The sequence below is a fragment of the Caretta caretta genome, chromosome 22 (genome assembly GCF_965140235.1).
Source record: "Caretta caretta isolate rCarCar2 chromosome 22, rCarCar1.hap1, whole genome shotgun sequence".
Lineage (NCBI taxonomy): Eukaryota > Metazoa > Chordata > Testudines > Cheloniidae > Caretta > Caretta caretta.
Window position 1 is genome coordinate 6,124,128 of NC_134227.1, and position 12,878 is coordinate 6,137,005.

At 52.0% G+C, this 12,878-nt stretch overlaps 1 protein-coding gene across 1 annotated transcript in view; it reads right to left on the reverse strand.

Moving 5' to 3' along the window:
* SLC37A2 (solute carrier family 37 member 2) overlaps window positions 1-12,878 on the reverse strand; it is a 61,640-nt gene that overhangs the window by 26,431 nt on the left and 22,331 nt on the right. The window contains exons 2-6 of the mRNA XM_048827263.2: window positions 9,157-9,238; window positions 8,412-8,487; window positions 6,731-6,809; window positions 5,036-5,171; window positions 876-952 (exon numbers count right to left, since the gene is read on the reverse strand). Of these exons, the coding sequence (XP_048683220.1) occupies window positions 876-952; window positions 5,036-5,171; window positions 6,731-6,809; window positions 8,412-8,487; window positions 9,157-9,238 (450 nt within the window). The remainder of the gene's footprint in view (window positions 1-875; window positions 953-5,035; window positions 5,172-6,730; window positions 6,810-8,411; window positions 8,488-9,156; window positions 9,239-12,878) is intronic.

Sequence of the window (12,878 nt, forward strand, 5' to 3'; positions counted from 1 at the left end):
ATGATAAAGTGTTTAAGGACAGGCTCCTGCTCTGTACGCACAGAAGGGGATGTTACATTTGGCAGTGGCTGGACTCTGGCATGTTAAGGGAGGGAGCCGCAGCAGTCAAGGGAGAGGAAATGAAGGCCTGGATGAGGACGGCAGCAGCGAACACAAGCAAGTGGGAGGATATGTGGATTTATAGCCACAGAAACCGGAAAGGAGGAAAATTCTCCAAATCCAAAGTTATGGGCAGCGAGGACAAGTGGGGGGCTGGCACCCTGGGGAGCAATGGCAGAGACAGGCTCCTGCGTGACCAATTTGCAGGGTGTGTGCTCATCACCCCATCTGACCATGACAGAGGGCCCAGCAGGTGCAAAACATATGATCACTAGTTGCTGACATATACAATAAGGTGGCAACGGCTTATCAAGGCATTGCTGGGTAAACAAACATTCTTCTCAGCACTGATGACTTCCCAAGACAGGCCCTCAGTGCTGGAACAAGTCAGGAATCTCTGCCCCAAAGCACTGACAGGCAGCTATGCGGAGTGGAAGGAACATAGGGAGACATGCAGTGTGCACAGAGCTTACTTTGGCAAATGGCTCAGGGTAGCTGCCTCTTTAATGGAGCTACAATCCTCGCTGGGAAGCCTCAGCATTTTAGGGTCTCCCCTGCCACGCAAAAAAGCTGTATTGTAGGACCTGGTGTGAGTTTCAGGCCAGGCCTTGACAGTGCCACCATGACCAAAGTTAGTCCAGAGGTTTCTGTCCCGGGTGTTGTTTCCTGCCACTGCCAGGGTATGAATCAGGCACTTCCTCAGGGGATGGGATTAAGCAACAAACACTTGAGAGAAGCCACAACAAAAAGCCTGAGAGATTAAGAAACAGACTCACTTCCCCTTTCCGAACCAGTTCCCAACGCACGTCACCACGGATGGCCAGCCAGTCGTCTGCACCAAACCGTTGCAGATCTAGTGGGGAGACAGCAGGTGTGTCAAGAAGCCATGCAACAGAGTCACAATGTCAGATTGTGCTATCTCCTACCCCCGCCCCTGGAAAGTTTCGTCCTCCACTAGGACAGAGGTGTTCTCATTAGCCCATCACACATATCCACCACCCGAATCAGTGCCTTACACCCTGACCATGCTCAGGCCATTCACTCCAGCCAGCCTCCCCACCCCAAAGGAGAAGCTCTGTCTGAGGCATCTCAAGACATCCCTACCTGACCATTTCTTCTGGATTTCAGGGTTGCCACTGGTTACCAAGGTAAATGCAGAGCTAACTCAGTACAGGAGCATGGTGGCAAACTGAGCAGTTTGAAATCATACCTCAGTACCAGGCAATTCTGGCGAAATATAGGAAAGAAAGAAATCCCTCTCCCTGCAAGGGGGAAAGGAAGTCACTCTAGAGCCAGAGGTGAGACTCATCAGTGCAGATGCTGTCTAGCAGACAGTCCACCATCCAAAGCAGTGCCTACATCCTGTGGGGTTACTGGTGCCATACTGCCCAAGTAACTTGCGCCTCCTGGGGAAAGGCAGTGCATTTTCCGTGGCCCACTAGTCCATTTTCTCCAAAACCCTGGCTGCTCAGGGAGTCAAGTATGCAGTCGTTCTGAAGGGCTGGTGCCCAAGTTAAAAGCATGCCAGTCCCACCCTCTCCATGCAGTCGTAGGGAAGGCCAATGAGTAGTGCAGGTACACTTTCACCCCAATCAGTAAAGGGAACTATGCAGGGCAGGTTTCAGAAGCGCTACAAGGACATTCATGGAGCTACCATAGGAAGTAGGCCTCCATCTGGATGGAGCTGCAGGCATTCACTGCAGAGGGACACAACATCCACTAGCTCTCGTTGTCTCCACAGACCTCTGCTCGTAGTGGAAGAGGCTGTTTCCTTCACTAAAGGGAAACACTTCCGTGCTCTTTGGAAAACACCAGTCCCTGATGCCAAATCGGACAGGCCAAAACCAGACGCCTGAAGTTCAGTCCCAAGTACGTATTTTTGACTCCTAAACAAAATGGCTGATTTTCAAACATGCTGAGCACCCAACAGCCCCCTAGTAATTCGGCACTTCTGACAAGTCAGGACATTTATTCCAGAACCTAAATACAGACTGGGCAGATTAACTTTAGGTTCCTGCTTTTGAAAATTGTGCCTTAATCCTCAGAACCCCTCACCCCATGCAGTTGGCTGGAGGTGTGCAGAAGCAGGGAGCTTGTCACTTGCCCAAGGTCATGCAGTGAGTCAATGAGGGAGCTGGGATTAGAACTCTTAATCCCTGGCTCCATACTCAGCCCAATATCGCCTCCCTTGTGCCCAGGGCTGACTGCTCCAGTATGTCTGGGATGCTGAAAGCACCCACCCTTTTCAGTGAGTAGCTGGTATGTTTTCCCTGCTGGGCCATTTTATATGCATCAGGAAGGTAAGCTACTGATGTACCCCACCTGGAGGCTGGGAATCCTTGCAGTGCCAAGCAATGCTTTCCTCGGGGGTTCAGTGATATTTCTGTCTGAATGTCATTCCAGGAGCTGAACTTTCAAATTATTTTGCCTTATTTCAATACCACAGCGTTTTCCAACTGCCCCCACCACCTAGGGAATGAGGAGAGCCTTGGATCTAAGGCACGAGATTACTGAGCAGATTCTCAGTCTGCCACTAGCTCGCTGTGTAACCTTGGACAAGTCACTTCTCTCCGTGACCTCGTTTTCCATTTGTAAACTGGGATTAATAAACCTGACCCACTTCACAGGGAGGCTGTGAGGCTAAACTTGTTAAAGTGTAGACGGTTCATCAAGTCATGCTCAGCATCCCAGTCACTCCTGTAAATAAAGCCAGAACCACCCTGAGACATGAAAATAGGTGTATGAAAGCACTGGGAATAGGAGGTGGGCAGGGGGAGGAGAAGTATCTCTGCACTTAGAAGGAGGCCTGTGTTTGAAGCACAAGATCCCAACTCATGAGACAGCCTAAAACATCCACTTAGGAAGCACTGGCATGTCAAAACACAAAATGTGAGCAGTACACAAACAAGGCCTTTAACCCAGGCAGCTGCCCTCTGGATGCCAAAGCTGCAATTAAGGTGTGCACTGCTGGTTGGGAATTCATCCTTTAATAGGTAGTAATAGCCAGGGCCCCACCCAGGGCCTCACCAATAGCCAGCTCATTGTGAAATGCTTCCCTGGCATTGCTTGGGAGAACAGAAACTCTGCTAGTAGCAGCAGCTTTGCTGAAATCTGAGCAGCTTCACCGCAGCCCTGGAAGTCAAGGTTTCTCCATTGTGAGGAATGGTGCCTCCGTCTGCAGCTGGGATATATTTGGGAGTCAAGTTTTGCTGCACCCCACGTCAAAGTGGCAGGTCTGACGGCATATTTCTTATCAGAGAAACTGGAGCAGGGAACTGGAACAGGAACCTGAAATTACATGTTCAGGAAACACGGCTGTTGCCACTAGGTTACATTTCATCAGCACGGGTGCCAGTTGCCTCTGGTACAGGCTGTCTGGTGAAGCAGAGATTTGCAGTGCTGCATCTGGGACATCAGTGTTCAGGAATATCCATATTTCCTGCTACTTGCTCTCCACTGGCAATGGACAGAGCCAGTGGGTCAGGGATATTTCCCTACTCTCCTGTAATGTGGCACATCTAGGGAACCTTTACAGGTTGTTTTCTGTTAATAGGGCCCCTCCATTTCCTGTTCCTACCTGAGGGGCACAGAGAGGTCTGGGGTGTGCACCAGCTGAACCCCAGATGAAGTGCCTGAGATAGCAACATTCCTCTGAATGGAGTTATTTAGCTTTTGGTTTCTTCCAGTGGTTCACAGCAAGAGGGTTTGAGGAGGGAATCTCAAGAACAGGAACAACTGTTTTTTCTCCAGGACCTATCAGCTTGCAAAGAATATCTGTGCGGCCTACTCTGGATGAAATCAGAGTGGAGGAGATGAACGTCTCTCCAATCCTGAAGGAGAAGCAGCCTTGGCACTGCTCTGTAGCCTGGGTCTCCCTCGAGGAACACAGTCTGCCAGTTCTAGTCACTTGCTAGTTTTTCCATACTGGTCATTCTGCTCCAGCCTGGCTGTTGTAAGTTTGGGAGCATTTCAAGCCTCCCATTTCTTAAAATGTCCTAGGAAGTGCCCTGTTCTTGCTAGCACTTTGGAACAACCACATTAGAGAGAGCTCCTGGAGAATCCACTGCAGACTTCACACTGACTCAGGACACCATGGAAAGTTTCTGCATGCTTAGGCAGATGCCTGGCCATGCCAAGTGTATCTGCTACCTTGCTTGTTCTTTCATACTGGGGTGGTGCGGGGGACGGGGACAGTACAGGTTTGTGGTTTTGCTTTGCATTCCTGGCTTTCTGGGCTGGTCAGAGGAACTGAACCCCAAGCTGGTTTAAGAGCAGGTTAGACAAACACCTGTCAGGAATGGTCTAGATCATATTTAGTCCTGCCATGAGAGCAGGAGACTGGACTAGATGACCTCAAGGTTCCTACCAGTTCTATGGTTCTATGATCACATCAAAGGCTGCAGAAGTAAGTACTGAAAAGAAACCATCAGGCAGGACAAAGAGAAACTCCCGAAGTTACTGAGAAACTCACACTCAAAGGATGCTGAGGATTCCCCTCGGGAAACTCAGCCTTTTGTAATGATCACACATTAGGCTGCTCCCATTAAACCAGGACATTTAATTACAGCTTTGCCAATGCACAGATTTAAGGCCATTATGATAAACTATTCTGCCCTCTTACACAATGCAGGCCAGAGCTTCCCTCCAGTAATTCCTGCACTGAGCCCCGTCACTTGTGGCTGAGTTAGCGCATCGCTTTTAGCGGGAAGTCTGATATGGTTTAAAGATTCCAAGTGGCTGAGAAGCACCATGTACCTGCAGAGAGGAGTTCCAAAGAAACTCTTGGCTTGCTGATTGCCTCTTCAGAGGTACTGAACTCCCTGCTCTGCACAAAGGATTTCCAGAGAGTGAAAATCCAGCCAATAGATGGCACCCAATGTTGTGGTCAGCGAAGCATTTCAGAACAGACGGTAGATGAAGGCCAGGGACTCCTTACCTGGATGATGACGTAGTACCAGAGAACGTGGATTTTCCAGAAGTAGGCCAAGCCGAACAAGGAAGTGAACACTCCACTCAGCACCATCCCTCCCGACAGGTAATAGCGCAGTGGAAGGCGCTCACCAAAGATGCCGCTGCACAGAGGAGGGGAAGGAGGGGAAAGAGCATTAACAGCCACCCACATGCATTCTGCCAGCTCAGCAATACTTTATACAAGGGCTGGTGCCTTACCTCTGGGAACCAGGGGCTGGGACATGCTTATGGAAGGCTACAGCCTTCCCAGCTCTGTGAAATGCGAGGCCCATCTCTGCATGCAGCAGGGCTGAAGGGGATGTCTGAACTCCAGGGACACAGAGCTACTTTCCTCCCAAGCAGGAACAAAACTCAGAACCAAACCAAAAATGCCATCCTGATCCTCTCACCCGTGAGCAGAATGAGCCTTAGATGGGGCCTTCTATCTCCTCACCATGGCACCTTCCTAATATTCTGCTCTTTGAGTCCCCATCCCCTCTCAATGGCTCTGGTTGTCTCGGTGTGAATGGCTGAAGTCATATCTCACAGGCATTGGGCCATGTTACCATTTATGTGCCATCTTGGCTGAGGCCAGCTGCCATAAGTCACCAACCCAATGCAGCGTCCCCAGGACAGACCTAGTACATGGTCTCCTCCCAGCTGCACCCAAACCGGAGACCACCCCGCCATCCCACTCAGGTCAGATCAACACAGAAACCAACCTGACCTCTCAAACAGGCTGGACACATTTCAGATAGAACCCCCTGCAATTGCCGTCACAAACAGCAAACTGATAAGAAACCTGCTAAAGTGCCCACAGCCTGTAGCACCAGTAATGGATGCTTTACCAAGCTGGAGCGTAAGTCATTTCTTAACCCCACAGGGTTATTTTCTGGGGCAGGGGAAGGGTAAACGCCACTCAAAATCATCATCATAACCCAACAGCAAGCTCCAATGGAGGGGAGAGTCTGCATTCTAGGAACAGAACAAAGTGGCTGGAATTCCAAGCTAGGGCCACACCCATTCCACACCTACACCCATTCCAAGCAATAACCAGAGCCTAAGGGAAAGGGAAATGTCTATATAGACCAGTCAGCTGGGGACCTTGGAATCACTGGACTGAAGCAGGCAAGGGAAATCAATTTAGTCTCAGTGCCGGGAGGCCAGTTCAAAGTTCGTCTTCCCTTCCTCTTGCTTGACATGAGACATGACCGAAGAGCACTGATGCTGCAGCTTTCTGCCAGGGTCTAGCTCCCCAAGGGATGTTCCATTTCTTAACGGCCAGTCGTTGGCATCATACAGCACCATTCACCCAGCACATCCCAGAACGGCTTACAACAGCCTCATGCACCACTGACATGCAGCCACTTCTGGGGTGCAAGGTAGCAGCCTTTGGCTATGCTACATGTCCTGTGCTTTTGAGGCTCCCAGGGGCATGTAGGGAGCCAGCATCAGAATGTCTGGCCCAGCTTTCGTCCACAACACCACAGTCATTGAGCCAGGCAAAAATACCACCCCGATGCAAGAGCCAGTACACCCGTTGGCAGCTATACAGTCGGAAAGCTCTCATGGGGCATGTGGAATGGAGGTGACCCCAACAGGAAGCAATGAGGCATCTGGGGGAGGATCTGAGATGTAACCGTCTCCTCCCCACATGCTGGTGGTGCTCAGAAGTCCATACCTGATAAACATTCCAATGGCATAGGCAACCAAGAAGGCATTGTCCAGGGCACCAAAGAGCTCTTTGTAGTTAGCCTGATCTAGAAAACAGGTGACAATGCAGGCAGAAATCAGCGTGTTAAAGAGCAACAGGCTGGAATAGCAGGACTCCCAACTGCAGTCTCTGCCCACTCTCCCCACCCCAGCACTGCGGGGATGCTTCAAGACCTGGAAGGTGGGCTTGCTGCAAGCTATATTTTCTGGGTTTAAGCCTATATTTTAGAGAAGCCCTGCATCTCATTCACATCCACAGGGGATCCTGCTCTCTCCCACTCCCACCCCAATGCAGGTTCCTGCTTTGTGCTCCCAGAGACCCTCAGAGCTGAATTGCTGAGTGCCTCACTCACTGCTTCAGGGATCAGATTTTTAAGAGTGGAGCGGAACCTTGTGTATTTAAACATTAACTCACTGCTCTTCACCCCACCCCCCCAAAAACGAAGTATAATTATCCCCATCTACCAAAGGGGACTGAAGGTACAAAGAGGGGGTGGGACAATGCAGCGGAGCTGGGATTCAAAGTCGGGACTTTGCCTCCTTAGTTCATTCCTCCAGGCCAGTGATTCTCAACCAGTGCGACATGAAAGGAATGAGACATTGACTATGTTCTTACAATCTAAAGCACAGAGGCTCTCACTCCCGCACATCCTGACCCTTCACGGGGAAGTGTTCTCTGTCAACCTTGCAGCATGCACCGACCACTCCATCCCGTTGGCTTGCTGCTGTACACATGGCGATGCTTTTTACTCTCTTTTACAGTAAATGTAAGAGAGTTTCAAAAACATTACTTTGAGCAAGGGTCGCCTGCCTGAAAAGATCGAGGAACCCCACTGCTTTCAGAAATGACACCTTCTCTGAATGCCAGGACACCCCACTATGAGACCAGCTCTGGTGGCTTCTGTTTCATGCCTGTTTTCCACTAGGCATCTGCCCTTTGTACCTGGGACATGAGGCAAAAAGCACACTGGGCACTGCTCAGCTGGTTAATGGCCTCCAATTGGCTCCGATTAGCAACTGCCAAACCCAGGTACTCTGGGAACCGACCCTCAGCTAACACGCTAATGAGACTCATAAGTGCGTTGTGTAAACACATTAAGGCTCCTGAGTAAGGTCATTAACCATGTTACAAGTCTATTTGCCAGAGCACTGCCAATTCTTAATATTGATCGGACTTCCTGGGGTCACAGTGTGGGGCAGAGGCACGCAGGCTCAGTCATGGCTTGCTCTTGGAGAAGCGGCTGGGGCCCCAACAGGCAATGCAGAGGCACTGGAAATTGCTGGCCCCAAGGTCTACCCAAGCAGCACTCCTACAAAGCCAGGGTTGCAACAGCAGCATGGGGAGTGTGGCAGAGGGACATGGATGGGCTAGGGGGAGATAATGAGGGGTCCCAGCCAGGCAGTCTGAGCAGTCACTGTAAGTTCTGCCCAGCCATTAGAGCCTCCCACCCAAACACCCTCCTGGAGACCTTGGGCCAAGTGACCTGTGGCTAGCTCTGGATGCTGAGCTCAGAGGTGAAGCTCTCCTGGCTGCCCCGTGGCATGCGAGGGAAGGGAGCCACGCACTCCCGAGCTCTTTGCATCTCGGAGCGCAGCCATCCAGAGGAGCTGGGCAGGAGGCACACGGCACTCAGTCAGGAAGCTCTTACCAAAGGGAGCCCAGTCACACCACACGGTGCTATTGGTGTCATTGCGGGGAGAAGAGCAGTTGCTGTGCAGCTCACTCTGTGGACCGAACAAGGAAAGAAAATGCTGAAGAGCCCAGGTCTCCTTCAAAAGGCATCATCTTCAGGCAAGAACAAGAGGCAGCTCCTGCTTCTCGTTTCCCTCCTGCACACACTCACCCCACAGCCTGTCCCCAACCCAGCACCTCCCAGACATTCCCAGACCCCCGGCCCATGTGCTCTCTGCTTCTCCATGCCCTCGGGCTACCCCGCCCCCACCAGCTAGTGCCTTTTAAGCACCCTTGGTGCCTAGGATGTCTTGACTGAAGTCTCCCTGATGCTGCTTGGCCACGTTTCAGGCACCAGGAATAGTATTTAACACCTCTGCGTGAAGGTTCGAACCTTCATGACACAGATCCTCCTCAAGGGAAAAGCCTTGCCAGGGTGACTGAGGAGCTGAAAAGCCGCCCAAAGAGAAAGTCTGGAGAACTCTTCTCCCTGACCCTTGCCCAAACATCTCTTAGTAAAGTGCACTAGGAAGAGACACTAGTGCGCCGGGACCATTGGCAGGATGCATGTACTGGCAGGGGAAGGCTCTGCAAAACCATCAGATTCGTGCATTAACAGAGGGTTGGGGAGCTGGCCAGAATAGGACTAATTACAGAAGCAGAAATCTCATCTCATGAGCACTGGGCCACTCTACGAGTTACACTCCAGGTACAGCACTTACCTTCACAATGCTAATGGGTTTGCGAGAGAGATGGAAACTGGTATAAAACAGGAACGTCAGCACAAGCGTTAGCCCCCGATACCTAAGAGAGAGACAAGGCATTTAAAGGAAGAGGGAATGCCCTCTTTGGCCCCTGGGGCCCTGCTGCAGGAGTCACATCATTAGCACTAGGGTCAGGGATAGCAGTCATAGCCTGCGCTAGTCACTGCTCTGCCATGGAAGAGCTGGGGACAAGCCTGACCCCTTTCTCCACCACCAAGGAGCAAGGAGACTCTATGGACACCTGGGCAGGATCCCGTCCACAACCCTGACCCACAAGCTGCAAGGTGAAAGAACTCCACGTCCCATATGTAGAGGTCCAGGGGAGTGTGGCCTGAACAGGGACTGGCTCCACCTTAAGTGGGTGTGAAACTAGCTTCCACCCCATTGCCAGAAACCCTCAGCTGACTGGTGCACCACTTCTCTCATCACACCCCTGGGGCTGCAGAGGCAGGATACTGGTGGGATTGCATCACATAAGTTACACAGGTGAAAGAGACACAGATGGGCTTCTAGTTGATCCACCCACCATGATGCTAGGTGGAGCGAGTTAGTTCCAGCAATCTCTATATTTAAATTCCCTAAACGGTCCCATTCTAAGGTATTTTTCTGACTCTGTTTGTGACGTTCTCACACCTGTTTGCAGAAAGCCTTTGATATTTAGCAGTGGAAATTCCTTCCATGACACAAATGCCTTTTTCTTTCTTCCTTAAATTTCAGTTCAGCATTTCCTGAGTTATAAATCATTCAGTCTCCATTCCCCTTCCCGCAGTCCTCAGGGAAGTGTTGGCAGCCTTCCTAGATAACGGATGACAACACCCAACTCACAATGCCACGGTGACAGCAGACATTGTGCTGAGAGGGCCTGGAGCTGCAAGAGCAGCTGTAAAATTAACAGTTGGTGATGTGGGGGTGGGGAACATGCATGTGGAGGGCAGGGAAAAGAGAGCAGAGCTGCCTAGATTCAGCATATGGTCCCAGTGACCCATTTCTCCCTCCCTTGGGGACACCACATACAGCCGGTGCTCCCCCAATTTACAGGGGTGGGGAGAGAGCCCCCATCCTCCTACACCACCCCAGAGCCAGCAGTCCACACCTCCGAGACAAAACAGCCTTCTCCTGCTGCCAGCTAATATAGCTAGTCCAGTAATTCAGGTGATAGAAGTCTGGACTGCAGAAGGCCCAAGGTTCAAAGCCCACTCATGAGGCATCAAGAGAGACTGTTCTAGTTGTATCTATATAAATTTGCTTTTATTTTTTTCCTCTCCAACTTTAAAACAAAAAAACAAAAAACCACACATGCACACACACACAAAGTTACATAAAAAAGTGCATTTAAAGAACTTTTAGGTTACAGAGTAAAGCACTTCAAAAATTAGGAAATGCAAGATTTACTGTTGCCCAAGCAACCTTAGTTTCGCACCCTTGTGCATATCCACTATGCTACAGTCTTCAGTTCCATGATTACATGCTATTTTTTCTTCCACGGGATCCTGCCTTTTTGAGTGAGGATGGATGCACAAGAGAATGAAATTAAGGTTATGTGGACAACTGTAAATCAGGTGTTTCCTAACTTTTGAGTGCTCGATGTAGTAACCTAAATAGCTTTGAACAGGTTTTGTTTGTTTGTCTTTGGTTTTTGCCTCTAAATAAATATCTATGTTTCAGTAGCACCCAAAGGCCATCAGGATCGGGGCCCCGTTGTGCTGGGTGCTGTCCAAACACAGACAGACAATCTCTGCCCTGAAGGCTCACAACATAAAGGCACAGCAAGAGAAGAGGACGGGAGGGGGCAGAATTGAGGATGTGAGCAAGCAAAAGAACCTGGTGAACAAGGCATCTGGTCAGAGGGGTAGTATTTCAGGGGAGGAAGGGAGTGCAGAAAGACAGGGGAGAGGAGTAGTCGCAGCTTGTCACCTGCCTAGCTTTGATCACCATCAGGGCAAGGGTGAGTCTGGAGCAACCTGAGAAGGTTGTGATAAAGGCTGCTTGGATTTTACCTGGGAGACTCCCCCCACCCTTCCAACCACACAGGACAATGGGAAACAGCCCAGAGGTGGGTAAGAGAGAAGCTGACTGGTGGGCAATGAAGCCTGGGAACACTGGCAGAAGGAAGGTAGGGATCCATGACGTTATAAGTTACAAGGATGGGGTCAAGCGATGGGGCCTTAAGAAAGGTGAAGGCAAGAAGCTTGTACGGGTAAATGGGCGGCAGCAGAGGGGGCCAACAGGGTCCAAGCAACAAGCCAAGGTGGAGATTTCAGCACCAACAGTGCGTCGAGACCTGAGGGGAGCAGGAGTGCAGCAGCCACCGTGGGACACGCTGAGGCCTCGACAGGCATCTGGCTATGTGGGCAGAGAGGAAAGGCTGAATTTCAGAGATGTCGTATAAAGAAGTGGCAAGACTTAGAAGTAGTTTGAAAGTGCAGGTCTAGAGAGAAGGACTCATCACAGCTGACACCCAGCTTACTGGCCTGCACCGCTGGGAGGACAGTAGTTTGCCCACAGTGCTGAGAAAGCAGCAAGAGGAGATGGAGCCTCAAGGTGATGACTGAGCACCCAAAGAGGCATCAGGAAGGCCAGCTGAGGCTTGGCCTACGTACTCAGTAGAACAACGTCATTCTACTGACCTAGCCCCGGTGCAGACAGCTCTGTATCGACAGGAGAGCTTCTCGGGGAGCTGCTGACAGGAGAAGCTCTTCCATCAGCGTAGGTCAGGGGTGGGCAAACTACAGCCCGCGGGCCTGATCCGCCCGTCCGGGCTTTGGATCCGGCCCGTGGGATTACCCCCCTTGGTGCCGCAGGCCCCACGCCGCTCTCAGAAGCGGCTGGCACCATGTCCCTGGGGCCCCTCTAGGCACCGTCCCCTGAAGCTCCCATTGGCCGGGAACAGGGAACCGTGGCCAATGGGAGCTTCGGGGCGGTCCCTGGAGGCACGGCAAGGGCAGCGCGCGGAGCCCTGTGCCCCCCCCTTCCCCAGGGGCCACGCAGGGACGTGGTGAGGGCCCCTTCCCGGAGCGGCGTGGGGCCAGGGCAGGCAGGCAGGGAGCCTGCCCTGGCCCCGGTGCGTGCCGCTGCCACCCCAGAGCCACTTTAGGTAAGCTGCGCCGGGCCAGAGCCTGCACCCGGAAACCCCAACTCCCTGCCCTAAGCCCCCTGCCTGCACCTCGTACCCCAACTCCCTGCCCTGAGCCCCCTGCCTGCACCCCAACCCCCGTGCACCCCAACCCCCTGCCCTGAGCCCCCTGCCGCACTCCCCCTGCACCCCAACCCCCTACCCTGAGCTCCCTCCTGCAGTCTGCACACCTCCTGCGCCCCTGCCCTGAGCCCCCTCCTGCACTCTGCACCCCAGCCCCCTTCCCTAAGCCCCCTCATATACCCTGCACCCCTCCTCTGCCCCAATCCCTTGCCCTGAGCCCGTTCCTGCACACCGCACCCCCTCCCACACCTTCCCGCACCTCAACCCCTTGCCCTGGTCCTGCATACGATTTCCCCACCCAGATGTGGCCCTTGGCCCAAAAAGTTTGCCCAGCCCTGGTATAGGTAGTGTTTTCACTAATTGCTTCAGCGCTGCAAGTGTGAACAAGCTGTGAAATACTGGACTGGATGGAGGGAGAGAGCTCAGCAGCAGAGAGGCAGATTTGAGAATCAACACAAAACACGAACATGAGGAGGTCAGTTAA